This window comes from Salmo trutta, chromosome 3 (assembly GCF_901001165.1).
Source record: "Salmo trutta chromosome 3, fSalTru1.1, whole genome shotgun sequence".
Classification (NCBI taxonomy): Eukaryota; Metazoa; Chordata; class Actinopteri; order Salmoniformes; family Salmonidae; genus Salmo; species Salmo trutta.
This window is the reverse complement of record NC_042959.1, coordinates 46965726-46978839: the sequence shown is the minus strand read 5'-3', so window position 1 is coordinate 46978839 and position 13114 is coordinate 46965726. Positions and strand designations below refer to the sequence as shown.

The 13114-nt window shown below is 42.7% G+C and overlaps 1 protein-coding gene across 3 annotated transcripts in view; it reads left to right on the top strand.

The window, feature by feature from the left end:
- The window catches only part of LOC115176513 (calsyntenin-3), a 43050-nt gene that overhangs the window by 8516 nt on the left and 21420 nt on the right, over window positions 1-13114 (top strand). For 2 of the 3 annotated variants that reach the window (XM_029736550.1, XM_029736544.1), the window contains 4 exons: window positions 3070-3255; window positions 7046-7345; window positions 11255-11367; window positions 12316-12475. In XM_029736550.1, the coding sequence (XP_029592410.1) occupies window positions 3070-3255; window positions 7046-7345; window positions 11255-11367; window positions 12316-12475 (759 nt within the window). The remainder of the gene's footprint in view (window positions 1-3069; window positions 3256-7045; window positions 7346-11254; window positions 11368-12315; window positions 12476-13114) is intronic. The other variant, XM_029736559.1, reaches the window with a different exon arrangement.

The window sequence follows — 13114 nt, the reverse complement described above, 5'->3', positions numbered from 1 at the left end:
TTGTCTATTAAAATAACATCACATTGATCAGAAATACAGTGTTGACATTGTTAATGTTGTAAATAACTATTGTAACTAGAAACGGATGATTTTTAATGCAATATCTACATGGGCGTACAGAGGCCCATTATCAGCAACCATCACTCCTGTGTTCCAAAGGCACGTTGTGTTAGCTAATCCAAGTTTATCATTTTATAAAGCTAATTGATCATTAGAAAACCCTTTTGCAATTATGTTAGCACAGCTGAAAACTGTTGCCCTGATTAAAGAAGCAATAAAACTGGCCTTTAGACTAGTTGAGTATCTAGAGCATCAGCATTTGCAGGTTCAATTACAGGCGCCAAATGGCCAGAAACAAATAACTTTCTTCTGAAACTCGTGAGTCTGTTCTTGTTCTGAGAAATGAAGGCTATTCCATCCGAGAAATTGCCAACAAACTGAATATCTCGTACGCTGTGTACTACTCCCTTCACAGAACAGCGCAAACTGGCTCTACCCAGAATAGAAAGTGGAGTGGGAGGCCCCAGTGCACAACTGAGCAAGAGGACAAGTACATTAGAGTGTCTAGTTTGAGAAACAGATGACTCACAAGTCCTCAACTGGCAGCTTCATTAAATAGTACCTGCAAAATACCAGTCTCAACATCAACATTGAAGAGGTGACTCCAGGATGCTGGCCTTCTGTGCTCACTTGAACAGGAAGGTGGCGCGGCAGTCCTTCTGGTTGGCAAATTTTGTCATCAAAGTCTGGCATTCTCTGGATTTATGGTGCTTTCAAGACAACTGGAAACTCTGGGGGAAAAAAACAAGGTCGAATCATGACGTCAGTGATTTTCAGGTCCGAGCTCTTGAAAGAGGCCCGAATTCCCGACTTGCAAATTCTGAGTTGGATGTATTTCAAAATGTATTTTCCCAGTCGGAGCTCGTTTTTTTTCAAGAGATCCCAGTTGTCTTGAACTCACTGAAGATTTCAGAGTTTTCAGATGTTTTGAATGCGGCAGAAATCATGCTGGATTGACAGCATGGCCAATGTATTCAACCTTTTCTGGTCCATGGTGTTGCATGTGAATGTTTATCATTTTAAGCTTGGAAAAGAGACCGTTAAACCCAGACTTGAACCACACACCCTCTCCACTGAATAGCAGGCTAGTGATTGCTTTGCAACACTTGCAGTTAGCCACTGATTCCTTCCAAACCACTCATTGTTGAATTTGCGATTTCCAACTTATGTTTATTTCCAATGGCAGATGAGCACCGATACGTTTTATCTATAATTTCTCTTCATATGACAAGGATTGAAAATAATTTGCCAGTAGATTGTCGACTTGATTCAGGACGATGACTGCTTGTCTAGCTTGCTAGCTAAGATTTTGAAAGTATGATGTTGACATGATCATTCCAATCAAAGCTACGGTAGATATATATGATTTGACATCTGTGGCCAATGACCTTGTGCCTTCTTGGATGGGCATTTATAATGTAAATCTATAAGCAGCACCCAAAGGGCCTACATTTTCAAGCTCTCCCATAGATTTTGTGGTGACATAGTGTCCCCATGAGTGACAAAACACTGAGCCAATCACAGCGCAACTAGAGAACATTACCAACCCCTATGCTCTGTACTTTCCACTGGCTGCACCACCACCAGAGAAAGCACTGAGCTAGTCTGAAATACCTGCATTTTTCATGTGGCTTTATAAAAACACATTTTTTTGCAAACTGATATGTGACACGTATTAATGCCAAAATAACAGGCAACAAAGCTGCCCTGAATGACGGGTCACCACTGCTTCTTGGGTATGCTGCTACAAGCTTGGCACACCTTTATTTGGGGAGTTTCTCCCATTCTTTGCAGATCCTCTCAAGCACTGTCGGGTTGGATGGGAAGCGTTGCGGCACAACTATTTTCAGATCTCTCCAGAGTTGTTCGATCGGGTTCAAGTACGGACTCTGGTTGGGACACTCAAGGACATCCAGAGACCCGAAGGCACTCCTGCGTTGTCTTAGCTGTGTGCTTAGACAAGTTTTCATCAAGGATCTTTCTGTACTTTGCTCCGTTAATCTTTCCCTCGATCCTGACTAGTCCCCCAGTCCCTGCCACTGAAAAACATCCCCACAGCATGATGCTGTCACCACCATGCTTCCCCGTAGGGATGGTGCCAGGTTTCCTTCAGACTGAGGATGTTGGTTTCATCAGACCAGAGTATGTTGTTTCTCATGGTCTTAGAGTCCTTTAGGTGGCTTTTGGCAAACTCCAAGCGGGCTGTCATGTGCCTTTTACTGTGAGGAATGACTTCTGTCTGGACACTCTACCAGAAATGCCTGTTTGGTGAGTGCTGCAGAGATAGTTGTCCTTCTGGAAGGTTATCCCATCTCCACAGAGGAGCTCTGTCAGAGTGACCATCAGGTACTTGGTCACCTCCCTGACCAAGGCCCTTCTCCCCCGATTGATCAGTATGGCCAGGCAGCCAGCTCTAAGAAGAGTCTTGGTGGTTCCAAACTTCCATTTAAGAATGATGGCGCCACTGTGTTCTTGGGGACCTTCAATGCTGCAGAACTGTTTTGGTACCATTCCGCAGATCTGTGCCTCGACACAATCCTGTCTCGGAGTTCTACGGACAATTCCTTCGACCTCATTGCTTGGTTGTTGCTCTGACATGCACTGTCAACTGTGGGGCCTTATATAGACAGGTGTGTGCCTTTCCAAATCATGTTCAATCAATTGAATTAACCACAGGTGGACTCCAATCAAGTTGTCGAAACATCTCAAGGATGATCAATGGAAACAGGATGCACCTGAGCTCAATTTCAAGCCTCATAGCAAATGGTCTGAATACTTACGTAAAAAAGGTATTTCAGTTTTATTTTTATATATTTTTGAAAAAATACAATAGAAACCGTTTTTAGCTTTGTCATTATGGGGTATTGTGTGTAGATTGATGAGGAAAATGTGTAATGTAATACATTTTTAAATAGGCTGAAAGCGAAACAATGTGGAAAAGGTCAAGGGGTCTGAATACTTTCCGAATGCACTGTATTTTGATGGTTTATTTTCTTTCTTGGTTTTCAGGCTGGTCGAAGCGGGTGGAGTATACCCCCGGGTCAGGCAGCATTCCCCTGTTCCCCAGTTTGCACCTGGAGACCTGCGAAGAGACTGTGTGGAACATCCAGGCCACCGTAGAGCTGCAGACTGGCCATATTGGGAAGGGCTGTGACAGGGACAGCTACTCAGACCGATCAGTGCGCAGACTCTGTGGTGAGTGCTGCTTGAGTCTGGGCTATTCATGATGGATTCAGTCTTTGGGATAATAATTTGTGACTATCCTAAAACATAGGTTTTAGCCCTATTTGCCACATAAGCATAAAAATACCTTGTATTTGTGGTGTGTGCATAAATGAAATGAAGTAATGCAGTCATGCATTTCGGGAGAGTACAGGCCCTGATATTCATTCAGCTCACAATATCATCTTTTTATTTTTTATTTTACCTTTATTTATACAGGTTTTTCTCATTGAGATAACATCTCTTTTCCAAGAGACCTGGTCCAATAGCAGCAGGGGGAACAACGTTTCAGACAAAACAACTTACATACACTAACACAACATTAAACAAAACTATAAACACACATACAGTACAACAATTTCATATTCCGTTAAAAACACGGAAGTCTTAACTAAAAACAGCTGTCCTAAAGACAATTACACTCTTCTATGATATATACATTGATCAAGTGTTTAAACTCCACCAATGAAACTAGATCATCACATTTTTTTAAGTTTCAGAGAGAATTCCAGGACCACGGAGCTAAGTAACTAAAACTATTTCTACCATGACCTGTTCTAATTTTTGGTACTGTTAGAAGCAAATGAGAATGAGACCGTAATTTATATTTATTTACCGACCTAACTAAAAAAGAACAGAGATAAAATGGCATTTTACCCAATATGGCCTTATAAATCAGTGTATACCAGCGTTTAAGCCTTCGCAAGGTAAATGACGACTAGCCAACAGCTCTGTAGAGATCACAATGATGTATTAGATGTTTTTGATTTGTAATAAACCTGAGGGCTGCATGATACACTGAATCAAGTTCTCTTAGGGTAGTGGTTGAGGCCTGCATATATACAGTTGAAGTCGGAAGTTTACATACACTGTAGCCAAATACATTTAAACTCAGTTTTTCACAATTCCTGACATTTAATCCTAGTAAAAATGCCCTGTCTTAGGTCAGTTAGGATCACCACTTTATTTTAAGAATGTGAAATGTCAGAATAATAGTAGAGAGAATTATTTATTTCAGCTTTTATTTCTTTCATCACATTCCCAGTGAGGTCAGGGCTTTGTGATGGCCACTCCATCACAACTTTGGAAGTATGCGTGGGGTCATTGTCCATTTGAAAGACCCATTTGCGACCAAGCTTTAACTACCTGACTGATGTTTTGAGATGTTGCTTCAATATATCCACATGATTTTCCACCAGTCCCTCCTGCAGCAAAGCACCCCCACAACAGGATGCTGCCACCCCATGCTTCACGGTTGGTATGGTGGTGTTTGGCTTGCAAGCCTCCCCCTTTTTCCTCCAAACATAACAGTGGTCATTATGACCAAACAGTTCTATTTTTGTTTCATCAGACCAGAGGACATTTCTCCAAAAAGTACGATCTTTGTCCCCATGTGCAGTTGCAAACCGTAATCTGGCTTTTTTATTGCGGTTTTTGGAGCAGTGGCTTCTTCCTTGCTGAGCGGCCTTTCATGTTATGTCGATATAGGACTTGTTTTACTGTGGATATAGATACTTTTGTACCTGTTTCCTCCAGCATCTTCACAAGGTCCTTTGCTGTTGTTCTGGGATTGATTTGCACTTTTTGCACCAAAGTACATTCATCTCTAGGAGACAGGTGTTTGGAAATTGCACCCAAGGATGAACCAGACTTGTGGAGGTCTACAATTTTTTTTCTGAGGTCTTGGCTGATTTCTTTTGATTTTCCCATGATGTCAAGCAAAGAGGCACTGAGTTTGAAGGTAGGCCTTGAAATACATCCACAGGTATACCTCCAATTGACTCAAATGATGTCAATTAGCCTATCAGAAGCTTCTAAAGCCATGACATCATTTTCTGGAATATTCCAAGTTGTTTAAAGGCAATGTCAACTTAGTGTACAGTGGGGCAAAAAAGTATTTAGTCAGCCACCAATTGTGCAAGTTCTCCCACTTAAATGATGAGAGAGGCCTGTTTCGTCACTTCAACTATGACAGACAAAATGAGAAAAAAAATCCAGAAAATCACATTGTAGGATTTTTTAATGAATTTATTTGCACATTGTGTACGATTTGATAGGTAATTTATAAACCAATCTAGAGCATGACAGTAATTCCACAACATTTTAACCTTTGCACTAACACAGCATGGTCCACAGTGTCAAAAGCCTTCGACAAATCAATAAAGACAGACACACAATGTAACTTCTTATCAAGAGCACAGTGGATGTCATTTGAAACCTTCAATGTTGCTGAAACAGTGCTGTGGCCAGACCTAAAACCTGATTGCATTCCATTTATGATGTTGTTTTCTTGGAAGTAGGCCTTTAGCTGCCTACTAACTAAGGACTCCAGTACCTTTGACGGTACAGACAATTTTGATATGGGTCAATAGTTGTCAAGTAGCGAAGGATCTCCACCTTTCAGGAGAGGCAGTACAAAAGCAGATTTCCATAACTTGGGGATTTCCTTAACATCAAGTGTGAGGTTAAAAATGCAAGTTAAGGGGGAGCAATGTCGTCTGCAGCTAGGTATAGGAAGTGGGGGTCTAATTCATCAGGGCCAGGGGATTTTTTTCCCATCAATTTCTATCAGGGCTTTACACACCTCTGAAACAGAGAAAAATGAAAAGGAGAACCTGGTGAAGGAGTATACAGGGGTGTCAGGTACATTCATAGGGGGCTCAATTATAACTTTGACCTTTTCAAATAAACTGCCTGCATCTAAAAAAAAAATGCTGATTCAAGGCTTTCAGAATGGAGGTTCTCTCAGTTACAATCTGTGTGTCTACCAACAATTGTTTGGGAAGCTGTGTATCTTTTTTGCACTCCAAACCTTTCACTACTTGCCAAAATTTGGATGGATTATTTAAAATATGTGAAGTAGATTTCAAGTTGTGGTCTGCTTTCAATTTATGGATCATAGCCACACCCATATTTCGAAGACATTTAAAAGCCATCCAATCATCTGCCAAACCAGTCCCTCTTGCTTTAGCCCACATAGCATTTCGTTCCCTTATGATTTTTGTAAGTTCCTTAGTAAACCAAGGGTTCTCTCTGCCCTTAATCCTGAATTTTTTAAAAGGGGCATGCCTATTGCATACATCCTGGAATGCGTTGTGGAAGTAAGAAAAGGCAAGTTCAACATCAGGGATTGATTCCATTCTATTCCATTCAATGCTACATCATGTAAAAAACCTTGAATATCAAACCACTTCCAGTTTCTTTTCGTAATGACGTGGAGATTTCTTAGGAATTTTACCATCTCTCACACAGGCAATAGCACAGTGATCACTTATGTCCTTTGCAAAAATACCAGAAGCATTAAAACGATGAGTATTGGTTCAGATCAAATCAATCAGAGGATTTCAGAGGATATTTTATATTCAACCTAGTTACACTGTTGACAGTCTGAGTGAGATTATAGGTATTGCATAGAATTTGAGTTGATCAGAGCTAGATGTTAACCAGTCCTGATTCAGATCACCCATCAGGACAAACTCAGAATTGACATTCTGTGATAAAAATTTGAAAAATCCAGAGAGCCAAGCTTACATTTAATGAGTCCAAAAGTCAGCTCGTTAAGGCATTAACGTGTTTAGAGTTAGTAAGTAGAGTAATGCAGCAACATTGGAGTGAGTCAAAAGGGGGGTTTGAACTCCCAACCTGAAACAAGCACATTAACCACAGACAGTCCCAAAAGACTTAATGCTTCTAAGTCCTTTACCTAGTCTAGGGTTGTACAGTATGTCATTCATGATTTCACTCCTGTCTCCTGTCTCACCAGGTGCTGTGAGAGGTGAAGTAGACTTGCTCCCACCCCCGTCCCCAGCAGCCAATTGGACCTCAGCCTTGCCCACCCTCCCTTCTTCTGATTCGTCCCTGGTGTTCTCCTTCAATGGCTCCACCCATGTTGCTGTGGTACCCAACTCCGTTGCCACGGCCGTATCCGGAGACCATTTCACCCTCCAGCTGTGGATGCGAAGGGGTGGGATCAACACCCAGCCTCCGACTAATCAAGCCAGAGGAAACCGCAGGGAGGAGGAGACTATCGTCTGCAGTACCGTCAAGAATGGTCAGTCAAATGGTCAGTCACAACTGTCAGTTAAAGTAAAAATACTTGAAAGCACTACTTAAGTAGTTTTTTGGGGTATCTGTGCTTTACTATGTATATTTTTGACTACTTTTACTTCACTACATTCCTAAAGAAAATAATGTATTTTTTGTCCATACATTTTTCCTGACACCCAAAAGTATTCATTACATTTTTAATGCTTAGCAGGACAGGAAAATGGCCCAATTCACACACTTATCAAGAGAACATCCCTGCTCATCCCTACTGGCGCTGATCTGGCGGACTCACTAAACACATGCTTCATTTGCAAATTATTTCTGAGTGTTGGAGTGTGCCCCTGGCTATCTGTAAAAGAACAAAAACACTAAAATTGTGCCGTTTGGTTAATATAACCCTGAAATGATTTTTACTTTTGATACTTAAGTATATATTTGTAATTACATTTACTTTTGATACTTAAGTATATTTAAAAGCAAATACTTTAAGACTTTTACTCAAGTAGTATTTTACTGGGCGACTCACTTTTACTTGAGTCATTTTCTATTAAGGTATCTTTACTTTTACTCAAATATGACAATTGAGTACTTTTTCCACCGCTATGTACCAGTCAGAAGTTTGGACACACATACTCATTCAAGGGTTTTTCTTTATTTTTACTATTTTCTACATTGAAGAATAATAGTGAAGACATCAAAACTATGAAATAACATATATGGAATCATGTAGTAGCCCAAAACAATTGTTAAACAAATCAAAATATATTTGAGATTCTTCAAAGTAGCCACCCTTTGCCTTGATGACAGCTTTGCACACTCTTGGCATTCTCTCAACCAGCTTCATGAGGAATGCTTTTCCAACGGTCTTGAAGGAGTTCCCACCAATGCTGAGCACTTGTTGGCTGCTTTTCCTTCACTCTGCGGTCCAACTCATCCCAAACCATCTCAATTGGGTTAAGGTCGGGTGATTGTGGAGGCCAGGTCATCTGACGCAGCACTCCATCACTCTCCTTGGTCAAATAGCCCTTTCACAGCCTGGGGGTGTGTTTTGGGTCATTGTCCTGTTGAAAAACAAATGATAGTCCCACTAAGCCCAAACCAGATGGGATGGCGTATCGCCGCAGAATGCTGTGGTAGCTATGCTGGTTAAGCGTGCCTTGAATTCTAAATACATCACTGACAGTGTCACCAGCAAAGCACCATTACACCTCCTCCTCCATGCTTCATGGTGGGAACCACACATGCAGAGATCATTTGTTCACCTACTCTGCGTCTCACAAAGACACAGCGGTTGGAACCAAAAATCTCAAATTTGGACTCATCAGACCAAAGGACAGATTTCCACTGGTCTAATGTCCATTGCTTGTATTTCTTGGCCCAAGCAAGTCTCTTCTTCTTATTGGTGTCCTTTAGTAATGGTTTCTTTGCAGCAATTTGACCATGAAAGCCTGATTCACGCAGTCTCTTCTGAACAGTTGATGTTGAGATGTCTGTTACTTGAACTCTGAAGTATTTATTTGGGCTGCAGTTTCTGAGGCTGGTAACTCTAATGAACTTATCCTCTGCAGCAGAGGTAACTCTGGGTCTTCCTTTCCTGTGGTGGTCCTCATGAGCCAGTTTCATCATAGCGCTTGATGGTTTTTGCGACTGCACTTGAAGAAACTTGAAAAGTTGACTGACCTTCATGTCTTAAAGTAATAATGCCTGTCGTTTCTCTTTGCTTATTTGAGCTGTTCTTGCCATAATATGGACTAGGTCTTTTACCAAATAGGGCGATCTTCTGTATACCACCCCTACCTTGTCACAACACAGCTGATTGGCTCAAACGCATTAAGAAGGAAATTAAGTTTTAACAAGCCACACCTGTTAATTGAAATGCATTCCAGGTGACTACCTCATGAAGCTGGCTGAGAGAATGCAAAGATGTCATCAAGGCAAAGAAAGGGTGGTTACTTTGAATAATCACTTTTTTGGTTACTACATGATTCCATATGTGTTATTTCATAGTTTTGATGTCTTCACTATTATTCTACATTGTGGAAAATAGTAAAAATAAAGAAAAACCTTGGAATGAGTAGGTGTGTCCAAACTTTTGACTGGTACTGTATATACACTGCTCAAAAAAATAAAGGGAACAGTTAAACAACACAATGTAACTCCAAGTCAATCACACTTCTGTGAAATCAAACTGTCCACTTAGGAAGCAACACTGATTGACAATAAATTTCACATGCTGTTGTGCAAATGGAATAGACAACAGGTGGAAATTATAGGCAATTAGCAAGACACCCACAATAAAGGAGTGGTTCTGCAGGTGGTAACCACAGACCACTTCTCAGTTCCTATGCTTCCTGGCTGACGTTTTGGTCACTTTTGAATGCTGGCGGTGCTTTCACTCTAGTGGTAGCATGAGACGGAGTCTACAACCCACACAAGTGGCTCAGGTAGTGCAGCTCATCCAGGATGGCACATCAATGCAAGCTGTGGCAAGAAGGTTTGCTGTGTCTGTCAGCGTAGTGTCCAGAGCATGGAGGCGCTACCAGGAGACAGGCCAGTACATCAGGAGACGTGGAGGAGGCCGTAGGATGGCAACAACCCAGCAGCAGGACCGCTACCTCCGCCTTTGTGCAAGGAGGAGCAGGAGGAGCACTGCCAGAGCCCTGCAAAATGACCTCCAGCAGGCCACAAATGTGCATGTGTCTGCTCAAACGGTCAGAAACAGACTCCATGAGGGTGGTATGAGGGCCCGACGTCCACAGGTGGGGGTTGTGCTTACAGCCCAACACCATGCAGGACGTTTAGCATTTGCCAGAGAACACCAAGATTGGCAAATTCACCACTGGCGCCCTGTGCTCTTCACAGATGAAAGCAGGTTCACACTGAGCACATGTGACAGAGTCTGGAGATGCCGTGGAGAATGTTCTGCTGCCTGCAACATCCTCCAGCATGACCGGTTTGGCGGTGGGTTAGTCATGGTGTGGGGTTGCATTTCTTTGGGGGGCCGCACAGCCCTCCATGTGCTCGCCAGAGGTAGCCTGACTGCCATTAGGTACCGAGATGAGATCCTCAGACCCCTTGTGAGACCATATCCTGGTGCGGTTGGCTCTGGGTTCCTCCTAATGCAAGACAATGCTAGACCTCATGTGGCTGAAGTGTGTCAGCAGTTCCTGCAAGAGGAAGGCATTGATGCTATGGACTGGCCCGCCCGTTCCCCAGACCTGAATCCAACTGAGCACATCTGGGACATCATGTCTCGCTCCATCCACCAACAGACTGTCCAGGAGTTGGCGGATGCTTTTGTCCAGGTCTGGGAGGAGATCCCTCAGGAGACCATCCGCCACCTCATCAGGAGCATGCCCAGGCATTGTAGGGAGGGCATACAGGCACGTGGAGGCCACACACAATACTGAGCCTCATTTTGACTTGTTTTAAGGACATTACATCAAAGTTGGATCAGCGTGTAGTGTGGTTTTCCACTTTCATTTTGAGTGTGACTCCAAATCCAGACCTCCATGGGTTGATAAATTGGATTTCCATTGATTATTTTTTTGTGTGATTTTGTTGTCAGCACATTCGACTATGTAAAGAAAAAGTTTTTAATAAGATTATTTCATTCATTCAGATCTAGGATGTGTTATTTTAGTGTTCCCTTTATTTTTTTGAGCAGTGTATATTTATATATATATATTTTTTCAGATTTTTCCAAGGGTGCTATAGCATCCTCACTACCCCTACTTCCCACGGCTATGTAAACTGTATCTATATGGCTCTGCTTTAGTCTAATTCTATGAAGTCTATGACGAGGAAATATGAAAATCCTTTTGTTGTGAGATGCACTGCCTGTGTCTCATATTCCTTCTGCAACTTTGGTCTCAAATGCTGTTCTCTGTCTACTGACTGCCAGTCTCCTCTCTCTGTTCCTCAGACGACTCCTTCTCCCACTACTCTCTCTCCGTTCACGGCTGCCGTCTCTCTCTTTTCTACTGGCCCGACGTCTCCGCTGCACGGCCCGTGAAATTCCTCTGGAAACTGGAGCAGGTACTATGGGAATGCTGCTGGATGAGGGTGGAACAGTTGCTAGTTGGAGCGCCATGAGTGAAAGAGCCATTCAAAAAGGCCAATGCTCACTTAATGCCAGTTGCAATTGTATTGATTTATTTTTAAGACGACCGCATTAAGTAGGGTTACAACCCAGGGCGCCTGATCCCAAGGCAGACTCGCTAGCTACAAGGGAAAGGGGAGACCTAGTCAGTTGCGCAACTGAATGCATTCAACCGAAATATGTCTTCTGCGTTTAACCCTACACCTCTGAATCGGAGCGATGCGGGGCGCTACCTTAATCGACATCATCGGCACCCGGGGAGCAGTTGTTGTTGGGGGTTAACTGCTTTGCTCAAGGGCAGAACAGCAGATTTTTCCACCATGCTGGCTTGGGGATTCAAACAAGCAACTTTTTGGTTACTGTCGCAATGCTCTAACCGCTAGGCTAGGATATTTTCCTTGGGGGAGTTTGTAGATATGGACAAGAAGCAGGGGGATTGGGAAGAATAGGATTTGGATGAGAGGTAGGGGCAGAGGGGATAAGGGGATGCTGGTGTTGTGCGGTTTTGGGAGGAGGTTGGAGGGGGACTAAGTGGTTTTTGCTCGGGTTACTGGTCGCAGACTGCTTAAAATGGGTAGGATTATAGGGGCCAAGCTGATACAGATAACATTTGGCAAATCCCTCTCGCTCTCTACTTCTTTATCTGTCTCTCTTCTGCGACAAGAACTGTTAGTGCTCAGTCTGGTGTCATGGGTAGTGTTCAGTAGAAACAAAAGGGATAAAACATTTAGAAACAGTCTGATATTATATGGGATAAGTTCATGTAGCACATCTAGTAGATTTTTTTGTTGTTCTGCTGTTGTGTCTGCTGTACACAATCCAAGAGGTCAGAGGTCAAGAAACAGCTGAACAATCGTGTCTCCATGTCCTTCTTTCCTCTCTAGGTGTGTGACAGCGAGTGGCATCACCTGTCCCTCAGTGTCCAGTTCCCCTCTGTGACACTGTACGTGGATGGAGTCACCTTCGACCCCGCCCTCATCCACGACAACGGAGCCATACCCAACCCTGCCCCACGACAGCGACTGGTCATTGGTGCCTGCTGGGGTAACGATTGGTTAAACCAAAGACAGGCTGAAACTGCTTCTCCAATAGAAATCCCCAATCACACTTGTAGGCGATGTCATGGCGACGTCGGCTAGCTAAACTCATGCGTAGAAACGCGTTATGGTGTCTAACAGTCGTCTGGCGCCGAACTGCGCAAATGAAAGGCACTCCTTCGATATGAAGTTGTTTTTCACAAAAATTCTAACGTTTCAGTTTCTCACTTTAATAAGGTTGGAGTAATAGCATGTTCAGCTACTTAAGATATTGGCTCGAATCTAGGTTGTGCCTTTAGATTTCGAGAAAATAAACAACTAAGGAATAATTTTTTTACTTCTCCCATTGACTTCCCAAACCCCGGCCTGGTCTGTTTCGCAAGAGTTACCGGAAGTGTTGCGGTGTTACACCTCTGGGTTTAGAAACTCTGTGGTTAAACCTTACACTACATAGAACGGTTCAACTTTACTGCATAGAACACCTGTCAGCAAATGAAGGATGCCTAAGTGGGTCACACTTTACATCGCAGAGGTCCTATACTAGTGTATCTACCAGTTGGATAACTAATAACATATTTTTCTATAACAAGCTAGTTAACAGGAATTAATTAGAAATGTCACTTTTAATTACATACACATATAGATA